Below are 13,001 nucleotides of genomic sequence, written 5' to 3'. Positions count from 1 at the left end.
CCTTCTAAGAAACAATGAATAGTGCTACACTAAATGAAGTGAAATCTTACACGCATTCAAACATGGAGCAAGTCTTGGTAGACGATATTTTGGTAATTATGCAGCTTACAATTGCCCTATATCCTATGAGCTATGTGTAACAGATCAGTCATCATACATGATGATTATGGTAAATAAGTACGTTGGATTGGAAATGTTGAATCAGTAGTAATTCGGTACATCTCTATCTGATACTGACAAATAATAACAGCTAATACAGAGTAATTCCTATTACAACCATCCTACAGATCATGCAACACAGTATAATTTATTCTATAACCTCTTTCTGTGCAATTTGACTTCTTGTGTTGGAAATTCTTGTATCGGCAATAATCTGTAATAGAGAATAAGGTGCTCTACATCATCAACACTAATTGATAAATTATACCTTTGCACATAAACTGAGTATTAATATCATCACCATCATCACCTAAAGCACAAGACACATTACTGCTGGTTGTAACATGTGAAAACTAAAACTTCAACTTAAAGTTGCATACATGCATCATGCCTATACAAAATACAGTCACCTGCATTATTCTATATTCAAACAAGTTGGAAACATGAACCCACTGGAATGTTTCACATGTAGCAGCCAACACTGACATTGCTATAAACAACAAGTTTCAACAGTTCTGTTGCAGTTCAACTTGTAGTGCAAATTAATACTGCACATTATTAGTATGGAACTTTGTGTTAAATATCCATAAAAACAACCAAGCTGTGTGCAGCCTTCAAAAGCTATGCATTTATCAACATTTTGTAGCCATTTCTTGGCTGCCATTGTTGATTTCACAACTTTTTGACGCAGGCTTTTGAAGGCCGCACCCTTTTTCACATCATTTTCTTTTTGTACTATATGGGGGTTTGTTTTTACCCACATTTATTCTATTCTGCAGACACAATGATGATTATCAAACGGTACGGTCGTACTGTTTAAGTAGGGATCCTGGTGAAATTTTCGCGCGCTGCCCAAAATCCCACTTTTAAAAAGCATCTTAGAGATATCTTACGAGACAAAAATTATCTTTACGGAATAGTACTAGTCCACATAATACATAAAACAGCATTAAATACAACAAAACACTTACAGGTGGGCGGATATAGAATTTTTAAAAATCGCTAAAACTTGAATTTTAGACTGACTGCCTGACTGACCACAGTCGCAAGCCTAAAGGCCAAACGAAGCAGTGCATGGCCACCATTTTATGCCATAATAACAAACTCACCAGTGGGATGTGCCTTTTGAGATTCCGATGAGTGTGTGCCCTCTGCGCCTTGTCTTTTCTTTTATCTTCAATCAGACTGCTTGTCTTCTTCATCCAACGAAACCATATCGAGGCATTAACTTTCCACATCAACACTTTCTCTAAGCAGCATAATAGACACCACGAGATTATTTAAGGCACTTAGACTACACGCTACTGTTCGGAAGTATTGGTACTAGATAGCTTTCACGATAGGTCACAAGATCACGCCCATTCTTTATTATACGCATTATCGATCTATAAAATGACACACCCCTTTACGCTAGCTGTATTTCAGTGACCACACACCTTCAAGTTGGAAGGCTGACTCGAGATACTCTAATAATCGATTGAAACCATGATGACCATGCCCCCTTTTGGGAAAGCGTGCACATCTTTGCAGGCTGACTCGGAATACTCTAATACAACAGTCACCTTAATAGAACAGTCACAAGTTTATAGCTAGCTGTATGCCTTAACAAAAAAACTAAACAAACTAGAATATTAGAAATTTAAAAATGAAGTAGGGATCTAAACAATAAAAAGTAGTGAAAAAAGAAATGAACGATGGTAGTTATTACAGCATAGCTCGGTGGGAATCCGGTTTGAACCATTTAACAGAACAGTCCTTTGTTTCTTAGCACACCAAATTTTAATATCTCACGTGAGTCCCTACTTTGGCATTGAACACAAAATAATTGCTATACCATGCCAAAGTAGGGATTTCCCAATGAGCTATGCTGTAATAACTACCATCATTCATCTCTTGTTTCACTACTTTTTATCGCTTAGATCCCTACTTCATTTTTAAATTTATAATTTTTAATATACTAGTTAAATACAAATTTAAAGTTATTATTGTATTATATTGCACATGCTTTTACTTGTTGTTATTATTTTAAAGCTCTAATAGAGTTGACATCTTTGAAGAATTCTAATAGAGAATGTTCTAGCATCTCCAGTAATAGATCTACGAAATTATATATAATTATTTATAAAGTAGAGGTGAACAGCTGTGATAGCAGTGACTCAGTGGTTAAGGATTTGGGTGCTCAGTATGGAGGTCCTTGGTTCAAGCTGTGGTAGGATTTTTTCCAGACATTTTTCATGCACTTCTGTTCTACATATTACCATATCTTGACCCCACAATTTACGGCTTTTTGCTTTGTAACTCTGTAGCTGCTACTCCTTTGTTTTTCAAACCATCAAAAGGTGCTACTTAGATGGTTAGCCTTGTACTCAGTTGTTTCCATAAGTGGTTTACCCTGTAGCCAAGACAAAATTAAGTTCTATCTTTTCTATGCAAATAAACTTTCATAGCACCATCAGATTCATTGCAAACATAGTATGTGAATTCACCTTTATATGCTCTTTATCTGTACAGTAACTACATTCCAAAGCCCTATGTTAAAGTTGTATTAGTAGTCATTCTTGTTGTTAATTACTTTTGTTGTGTGAACGTGCCCTTTTTGTACATCCAAGGTATTTTTGCATGGTGATCAAGACACATGGTAGTGTGTTATGTGGCCAAGAAAGCCAGTGTACCACACCATGTCTATATTGAATGGAAGAAAGAAAATGTGATTTTCATGACTCTATGGTCTCTGCTCCATAGCACACCATTTTCTATAACTGTCTGCCATGCTTAAATTTACTCCAGCCATTCTTGAGATATGGGTGGTCAAAGTTTTGAATTGTATATGTTTTTGGATTTATAAGGGCCTCTTTACACAATTTGTAAAGATTGCAAACTCATAATTCAATTACCTTCATCTAATTCCTAAACCTCCATGCAAAAACAGCTTGGCTATAAAAAAGGCATGTCCATGAAAGTAAAAGTAGCTGGCAACTGAAGAGCTGATATCTGGAGCTAATGGTAGTATAACTAACTGCAATAAGCAAGTTTTAATATTGGACCCATTGACTCACATTCTATATTCAGTCTCGCTACAGTTGCAATTAGTTCTGTAGTCCTTCAGCTGCTAGTGTGTATGCACTAACTAGATATGTATCACACAGATTTAATAACTGCAACTTCTGTGTGCAAACTACATTATATTGAAGGTAAAATAATATGATTACCATACGTTCACATGGTACGCAGAAATTCTGAACTTTTTAATATGAAACTGTGAGATGTTTGTCAGCTATTACCTAGCTGTTTGCATGGCCACACAAACTATATCTTGTAGAACAGAATCTGGATCACATACTCATGATATAATTTTATATCAATACAATTGACCCTTTCACGCAAAAACAGCTTGGCTGTAAAAGAAGGCGCATCCATGAAAGTAAAAGTAATTGGCAACTGAAAGAGCTGATATCAGAGAGGATAAGAATGAATACTAACTGCGCTTTAATATTGGACCCTTATCATTGACTCGTGCTCTACATTCAGTCTTGCTGCATTCCCAATTAATTCTTAATTGGCTAGTAATTTGGTTCATTATTAGGCACTGTCAAGTTGGTAACAAGTCTCACTCTTAATAAGCTCCCAAGTTGAACTCTAATAAGCAATCAAGAATATTAGGTTCACATGCTTTGTAAGTAGCCACTAAATTTCTCTGCAGCAACAGTTCACATAATAAAAATGGTCTATAATGGTTTTTCAGATCTAAATATTTCCTGGGACTGGACTCCCAAGAATGACATTCATGTCTGTTGCTGCTATGTAACTTTCATAGCCAAAGTTTTCCTTTATCCACAATTTGCCTTGCACCACCACCTCTGCTTGTTCTGCGTTGGCTGCTCTATTAGAGTATTCACGTTGAGAAGAATTTTTGCCAATAAAATTGTCATATTTTCTTGAAACTTTTACATGTTTATATGACAATGCCAATCATGTCCAGGTAATCTCATTCAAAACAATCGTTTGTGGTAGGATTTTGAATCTCCAACTTCACAACAAATCTACCAAAATGCGTGGTACCACTATCAATATAAATAAAACAACTATTGCGATGGCATGTTGATAGCAACAGGAGGTGGTCATATGATTAAAATTCAGAGAAGAAAACAATGGCTAACTGGCTGGGTATGCATGACACAAAAGAATTGCCCAGCTTTTGATTCGCATCATAATAGGTGAGTAATTTAATAAGGATACAACTATTGTTTGTGTGAGATATTGAGTTGAAAGTTTGTCATACATTCATGAACTGAGGTGTTAAAATGGTAAATATTATGTGAACTGTGGTGAGGTTTGCAAAACCATTGCTACATGTAAATAACTCATAATAGTGTTTTGTGCTTATTTATTTAAGCTGTGTGCCTTTTACTTTCTTGGCAGCATGTCTCACTACAATGAGTCTTGATAAGAGCAGTCAAACATTGTTAACTTGGAAGGTATATATGCATTTTATTTTAATACAGTAGTGCAGGTAGTCTAATACAATTAGCTATGTACAAGCAAATACAATTAAGCATAAAATTATTTAGTGATTGTTGGTTTTTGTATTACACTGCTCACTGATTCAGATTGGTATTTTGCTATGGCCCTTATAACTCTTAATTGGCTAGTAATTTAGCCACCTGTTTTCTGTAACATAGGAGTTTCGGACATTACCTGAGCACTTGTGTGATAGCTCAATTTTAAAAGTTAGTGATTTATTCTAATAGAGCATACACTACATATATTAAGGCACTGGCACTGATACCTCTCTTTGCTTATCAACCCAACCCTGTCTACCACTGCCAACCCACAGAACTGTGGAAGGTTGGCTAGAAGGCAGTTACTCTGTTAAGCCTGTCAGCAACAATAACGTAATGCCAGAACTCTTCAGCACTACGTTTTGTGTCCTAAGATTCCAATTAGATTTAGTTACTTATGATATTGAGGCTAAGAAACTTGGACAATTATTATATAATTTTGCATCCTATATCTCACATGATTAGAAGTAACTGCAGCTACAAACTGGTCAATATGATGACTCACAGTAGTGGTCACACTTGTTTATGATTTGAGGCAGGGGCGGATCCAGAGTTTTGGAAAGGGGGGTCAAAATGAAATGGCACTACATAGTCTGGTTTGGCAAGGTAAGACCAAAAAAAATGGTCACAGCCAGCTGACAATAACTGCCCACTCCACCAACTATGCATTTATCACTGATAAAGTACATAAAAATCCTTACATAACTTGCTACACACTACTTTAATACTGTGACTGCTTTATTAGAGTGACTGCTCTATTAGAGTATCTTGATCTTAGTATGTTAAAATTTTTTGGAGGGGAGTCAAGAGGGGATCCGCCACTGATTTGAGGTGTATGCTCTCTAGTTTTCCTAAATTGGCTGTGCAACTGCCACATTGGATTATATGTAAAAACACAATATATTATACATATCACTCATTTCAACAGAAAAACTGTTATTGGTCTATTCTTAGTCATAACACCCATATATAGATACAAACACTTGTGTAAGATAATGTACCTGAACTGCTGAAATCATCTCCATCATATGTCTCATTGGAGCACACCATAGTTTCAGTGTGGCTACCATTACAGTCTTTTCCATACCCAAATCCTGGCTTAGGCATACTGCACTGTCTGGTACGTGTTCTGGTCATGTTATAATTGCCACAGTGTGTAGGATTAGAGCAATTACTCCAGGATCCCCAGTCTGACCAACAGCCAGGAACTATATAGTTGGGAAAATAGTACATTCAGTCCTTTTAATAGTACATTCACAGTGCCAATCCTTTTTTCAAACTTCAAGTTATTTCATATGTAATTTGTTTTCAATAATTAATGAGTCAAACATTTACTCAAATAGACTAACAGAACATACTGTACATGTTAAGTCTATTACATACAGTAATTTAACAGTCACTTTTAATATTATATGTATGTATCTATGATGTTTGGATTATACTATTATACTGGCTTTGTAACTTACCACTACATGTTGATTCTTGTGGCAGTGGTGCCACTAGTACAGTTGCAGTGAGTAGAGCAACAAATAAGAGATAAGAGATAAAGTGAAACACAAAAGCTGGGAGACCAAAATATTGCCACTTGTACAACAATAGCTCATGAACAACAGGATGTTCTAGCAAAGATATCCTCCCACACTCCACCTATAACCAAAGTTAAAGTATGCTACTATGATGAATATTAAAGCACAAAAATGTAATGCATGTGTACGGTGAAAGACAATGGTGAATACCACTATCTTTCATACCATCGTAGTTAAGCATAGTTTTGGTGTGGATAACTAACCATTAGCTGTAAAGTGTGGTTTTCCTTGGTGTAACGTGGTTGAAGCCAATCATTGTTTTCAGCTTTATTAACTTCAGTATTACGGTCACCTTGAGCTTGTCCATTAGTATCATCTTCTACAGTAAGCATAGGAATTTCCATTTCCATCATTGGTGAATTATGTGATGTACGACGGCGGCTTCCATTAGATCTTGTTGGTACTTTTTTACATCGTGTCAACATCTTACCAGTGTAGTGGCTTACAAAATCCTTGCTAATATCATAATCATCAAGAAACTTGAAGGAGTAGGTCAAACTAGTTATATTGTGCTCAACGTCATCCCCAACCTCCATACATTTATACAGCACCAATTCAGCCACATCTATCAGAAACAGTGGTATGCAGTGGTCCAGCCATTTCAACTAACCAGGCATATGACGGATTAACAGTCTCATGGGTGAGTCATTATTATTTCTTTTCCTAAACATCATAGCCTTTTCCCAATGGCTGCTCCTGATAATGGTAAGTACAGCTGAACTAAAGGAGCCATAAGTATCTGTCAACTTTGATATAGTACACAAGCACACACACACACTAACCGGCGACCATTTGCAATAGCTTCACAAAGGCAGTTATAATCTGATGAATTTCTTGCATTTACATCAATATTGGGCTGGTCCAGTAAAATTTTAACCACACCACAGTGTCCATTTTTTGCGGCCAGTAGTAGTGGTGTGTTCTACAAGGTGTAACATAATATTACAGCATACTATACTAAACTATATTCACATTGTTATCATGATCAGGACAGTCTACTGTCAAAGCTGCTCCGCTGTTGATCATATACGTGACAAGCAACTCATGACCTTCAGCTGCGGCACATGCTAACGGACTACCCTCTTTGTGGTTACTACATTAGTATATACCAGAACTACATTTGCATGCATTGCTAAACCTACTTACCAATATTCTGTACTAACTCCGTAACAGAGTAAGAATTTTACAATATCACAGTAACCATGTCGACAAGCAATATGTAGTACTGTATCTGCTCCATTGATTCGAGAGGACAAGACTGCTTTGTGCTCATACAGTACCTTGACACAACTATAAAATAGAATAAGTAACTAATCATTCTAGATCTGCACTGCATACATACTTTAAGTTGTTATGAGTCACAGCAATGTGAAGAGCTTCGTCATGATATTTGGTAGCTCTATCTGAATCTTCTTGGAGCAGTAACTACAAAAAGATCAACCATATAAGTATGTATCTATGTATGAATACATGTATACATCTTATTATGCATGTACCCTATTTCTTTGTATAAAGCTCCATTTGAATAAATGCCTATCTTGATTATAAGGTGGGAGTTTCCAGCACATTAGTATGCAACTACATCGTATATGGTAGGTATAGTCACATACAACAGGATATATAAATGATAGTTCACAATGGTGTATCAGTTATGTACTGTGGTGTGACTTGCAACCATATAGTGGAATACAGCTTAGAATTTAACATGTTGTATCTATATCTAAGTACCCTTAGAATAGAATCTTTTCCAAACTGAGTAGCCATTTTAATAAGATCAAAGAGTGACAAATTAAATGCATCTTCCAGTATTGCCTTTTCATCAGTACAGTGGCTATACATTGCCTGCAAAAGAAAATCAACTTAGTAACAACATTGACAGCTTTGAATTTATCACATCAAGACACACGATAGTGTGTCGTGCGGCCCAAGAAGCCGGCGCGCCACACCGTGAGTATATTGACAGGAAGTAAAGAAAACGTCATTTTCACACTTTTGTATCTCAGTGATAGCTTATCCAATTGAAACCAAATTTGCTGCAGAGTTGCCCGCCAGCTAGGGGAGTCTACATTCCAAATTTGAAGGAAATCACTCAAGCCATTTCTGAGATATGAGCGGCCAAAGTTTCGTTTTTTTTCTTCGTTTGTTTCTTTTTTTCTTCTTCTTCTTCGTCTTTTCACACACTTGCAAAAATTGCTATAAAACGCAAACGCGTGCTCCGATCACCTTGAAATTTGGTACACAGAAAGGGAGTCTAAAGGCACATCCTAGCATCAAATTTGGTGCAAATCTGATGAATGGTTCAAGAGTTATGACCGATTATTCGCGTAAAACAAGATCGATTTGTTCTCACGCCTACAGGGTAAACCGCTTCATGGAATGAGCTGAAAATTGCTATGTAGATGGAGTAACCATCGTAGGAGTGCATTTTGGTGGTTTGAAAGGAATCGAGATTAAGACCACGGAGATATGACACAAAACCCAACCTGTGTCACAATTACGCGATCGATTTTTAGCAATAAAAAAGTATTAGTTTTTACACCTACTAGGCAAACCGCTAAGAGCAATGAGCTGAAAATCGGTGTATAACTGGAATAATCTTCATAGAAAGTCCTTGCAGTAGTATAGAAGAATTAGATTACAAACCACTGAGTTATGATTCGAAAGCCAACTCTGTGTAGCAAATGCGAGATCAAGATACTCTAATAGAACAGTCACCCTAATAGAGCATTCAGCTTATTTACTCCATTATAGAATTCTATTACATTACAAGTTATTCTGTAGGGAGTTCAGCTGTAAAAAGTTAATCTTATAGACAGTTCAGCAAGAAGCAAGTCACCCTGTGGAGAATTAAGCTACAATTATATCAATGTAGAGATTCAGAACATTACAAGTCACACTGAAGAGAGTTCAGCTATAAACAAGTCATGCACCCTGTAGAGAGTTCACCTGCAATTAAATTACTCTCTAGAGAATTCAGCTACACACAAATCACTGTGCAGAGAGTTCAGCTACAAACAAATTATCCTGTAGAGAGATCAGCTACAAACAAAACACTTTGCAGAGAGTTCAGGTACAAACAAATCAATCTTTAGAGTGATCAGTACAAACAAATCAACTTGTAGAGAGATCAGCTAGAAACAAATCAACCTGCAGAGAGATCAGCTACAAACAAATCAGCTTGTAGAGAGATCAGTTACACACAAATCAACCTGTAGAGAGATAAGCTAGAAACAAATCACCCTGTAGAGAGTTCAGCTAAAACAAATCAACCTGCAGAGAGATCAGCTACAAACATATCACCTTATAGACAGTTCAGCTACAAACAAATTACCCTGTAGAGAGATTGACTACAAACAAATCAACTTGCAGAGAGATCAGCTACACACAAATCAACTTGTAGAGAGATCAGCTAGAAACAAATCACCCTTTAGGGAGATCAGCTACAAGCAAATCAGCTTGTAGAGAGACCAGTTACACACAAATCAACCTGTAGAGAGATAAGCTAGAAACAAATCACCCTGTAGAGAGTTCAGCTAAAACAAATCAACCTGCAGAGAGATCAGCTACAAACAAATCAGTTTGTAGAGAGATCAGTTACACACAAATCAACCTGTAGAGAGATAAGCTAGAAACAAATCACCCTGTAGAGAGTTCAGCTAAAACAAATCAACCTGAAGAGAGATCAGCTACAAAAATATCACCTTATAGACAGTTCAGCTACAAACAAATTACCCTGTAGCGAGATCGACTACAAACAAATCAACTTGCAGAGAGATCAGCTACACACAAATCAACTTGTAGAGAGATCAGCTACAAACAAATCACCCTGTAGAGAGTTCAGCTACAAACAAATCAATGTGCAGAGAGATCAACTACAAACAAATCACCCTGTAGAGAGATCATCTAGGAACTAGACACAATGTAAGGAGTTCAGCTACAAGCAATACACCCTGTTGAGATTTCAGCTACAAACAAATCAACCTGTAGAGCGATCAGCTAGAAACAAATCACCCTGAAGAGAGGTCAGCTACAAAAAATCCCCCTGTAGAGAGATCAGCTAGAAACAAATCACCCTGTAGAGACTTCAGCTACAAACAAATCAACCTGCAGAGAGATCAGCTACAAACAAATCACCCTGTAGAGAGTTCAGCTAAAACAAATCAACCTGCAGAGAGATCAGCTACAAACAAATCACCTTATTGACAGTTCAGCTACAAACAGATTACCTGTAGAGAGATCGACTACAAACAAATCATCTTGCAGAGAGATCAGCTACAAAAAATCACCCTGTAGAGAGATCAGCTAGAAACAATCACCCTGTAGAGACTTCAGCTACAAATAAATCAACCTGCAGAGAGATCAGCTACAAACAAATCACCCTGTAGAGAGATCAGCTAGAGACTAGACACAATGCAAGGAGTTCAGCTACAAGCAAATCACCCTTTAGAGAGTTCAGCTACAAACAAATCAACCTGCAGAGAGATCAAATCACCTTATAGAGAGTTCAGCTACAAACAAATTGCCCTGTAGAGAGATCAGTTACAAACAAATCAACCTGCAGAGAGATCAGCTACACACAAATCAACTTGTAGAGAGATCAGCTACAAACAAATCACACTGTGGAGATCAGCTAGAAACTAGACACAATGTAAGGAGTTCAGCTACAAGCATATCACCCTGTAGAGATTTCAGCTGCAAACAAATCACCCTGTAGAGAGATCAGCTAGAAACTAGACACTATGTAAAGAGTTCAGCTATAGAAGAGGTCACGTTATAGAGAATTTAGCTACAAAGAAACCATCATGTAGAGAGTTCAGCTGCAAACAAATCACCTGTAGAGAGTTCAGCTAGAAACAAATCACCCTGTAGAGAGATCAGCTAGAAGAGGTCACCTTGGAGAGAGTTCAGCTACAAAGAAATCACCACCTAAAGAGTTCAGCTACAAAGAAATCACCCTGTAGAGAGTTCAGCTAGAAGAAGTCACCTTGTAGAGAGTTCAGCTACAAAGAAACCATCAAGTAGAGAGTTCAGCTGCAAACAAATCACTCTGTATAGAGTTCAGCCAGAAAAAGTCACCTTGTAGAGAGTTCAGCTACAAAGAAACCGCCATGTAGAGAGTTCAGCCTCAAACAAATTACCGTGTAGAGAATTCAACAACAAACAAATCGCCCTGTAGAGGGATCAGCTAGAAGAAGTTACCTTGTAGAGAGTTCAGCTACAAAGAAACCATCATGTAGAGAGTTCAGCTGCAAACAAATCACCTGTAGAGAGTTCAGCTAGAAGAAGTCACTTTGTAAAGAGTTCAGCTACAAAGAAACCATCATGTAGAGAGTTTAGCTACAAAGAAAGCATCATGTAGAGAGTTTAGCTGCAAACAAATCACCTATAGAGAGTTCAGCTAGAAACAAATCACCCTGTAGAGAGATCAGCTAGAAGAGGTCACCCTGTAGAGAGTTCAGCTGCAAAGAAACCATCATGTGGAGAGTTCAGCTACAAAGAAATCACCCTGTAGAGAGTTCAGCTAGAAGAAGTCACCTTGTAGAGAGTTCAGCTACAAAGAAACCATCATGTAGAGAGTTAAGCTACAAAGAAACCACCATGGATGTAGAGAGTTCAGCTAGAAACAAATCACCCTGTAGAGAAATCAGCTAGAAGAATTCATCTTGTAGAGAGTTCAGCTACAAAGAAACCATCCTGTATATAGTTCAGCTATATTTTAAGTCACCCAGTAGAGAGATCAGCTGCTAAAAAATATCCTGTGGGGAATAATGGGCATGTAATAAATATATGTATATAATTTGTATAATTACTAATAAAATCAAAAATAATTGAAGTATTAAAAATCTTCTATAAGTTCTTTTCTTCTTCCTGTGGTAAATAAAAAAACACATGGGTTAAAAAAGCCCCAAAGCCAGCCATAGGCTGGCTTTGCAGTATACAATACAAAAAGAAGTGATATCTAATCAAAAACAGCCAAGCTGTAAAAAAAGGTGTGGCCCCCAAAAAGGCCATGGTGAAAAAAGATGTGAAATCCAAGGTGGCAGCCAAGAAATGGCTGTGATGGTAGGTTAATGGTAAAAATTTTAATAACGACAATTCAGGTGAATTTTGTGCCACTTGGTCTTGGCATCAAATTCACCTGAATTGTCGTTATTAAAATTTTTACCATTAACCTACCATCACAGCCATTTCTTGGCCGCCACCTTGGATTTCACATCTTTTTTCACCATGGCCTCTTTGGGGCCGCACTTTTTTTTACAGCTTGGCTGTTTTTGATTAGATAGTATGTACACACACACACACACACACTACACACTATATACGTACCTTAATCAAAATACTGTGATTATTTTCAATTGCCCATTCAAGCAAGGTTTTTTGACGATTCACATGCTGATGAACTTTATAACCAAACATAAGCATGCCCTTCACAACTTGTAGGTGACCAGATTCAATAGCTCTCATCATTGGAGTATAATTGCTGATATCTCTGATCTCCATGGCATTAGGCCTGTATATATAAATAAACAAATACAATTCAATGATTCATACACATGATCATTGCGACTATGCACAAGTGTGTATATGCAAAAGGAAACAGAACAGCAAAAGAAAAAATGCAAATATTATTTTTTTTAAATAAGGAAAGGATAAGGATATATATATACAAGGAAAGGAAAAGGAAAAGTATAAAATC

At 37.0% G+C, this 13,001-nt stretch overlaps 1 protein-coding gene across 5 annotated transcripts in view; it reads right to left on the bottom strand.

The window, feature by feature from the left end:
• Nucleotides 1-13,001, bottom strand: part of LOC136237992 (transient receptor potential cation channel subfamily A member 1-like) — a 52,908-nt gene that overhangs the window by 22,940 nt on the left and 16,967 nt on the right. For all 5 annotated transcript variants that reach the window (XM_066028288.1, XM_066028289.1, XM_066028290.1 and 2 more), the window contains 12 exons: nt 12,632-12,815; nt 8,033-8,146; nt 7,647-7,729; nt 7,451-7,594; nt 7,277-7,397; nt 7,087-7,226; nt 6,915-7,024; nt 6,508-6,869; nt 6,185-6,365; nt 5,720-5,926; nt 428-469; nt 320-373 (listed from right to left, as the gene is read on the bottom strand). In XM_066028288.1, coding sequence (XP_065884360.1) covers nt 320-373; nt 428-469; nt 5,720-5,926; nt 6,185-6,365; nt 6,508-6,869; nt 6,915-7,024; nt 7,087-7,226; nt 7,277-7,397; nt 7,451-7,594; nt 7,647-7,729; nt 8,033-8,146; nt 12,632-12,815 — 1,742 coding nt within the window. The remainder of the gene's footprint in view (nt 1-319; nt 374-427; nt 470-5,719; nt 5,927-6,184; nt 6,366-6,507; nt 6,870-6,914; nt 7,025-7,086; nt 7,227-7,276; nt 7,398-7,450; nt 7,595-7,646; nt 7,730-8,032; nt 8,147-12,631; nt 12,816-13,001) is intronic.

This window comes from Dysidea avara, chromosome 11 (genome assembly GCF_963678975.1).
Source record: "Dysidea avara chromosome 11, odDysAvar1.4, whole genome shotgun sequence".
Classification (NCBI taxonomy): Eukaryota; Metazoa; Porifera; class Demospongiae; order Dictyoceratida; family Dysideidae; genus Dysidea; species Dysidea avara.
Note: the sequence above shows the minus strand (reverse complement) of the source record. Positions and strands in the feature narration are given on the sequence as shown.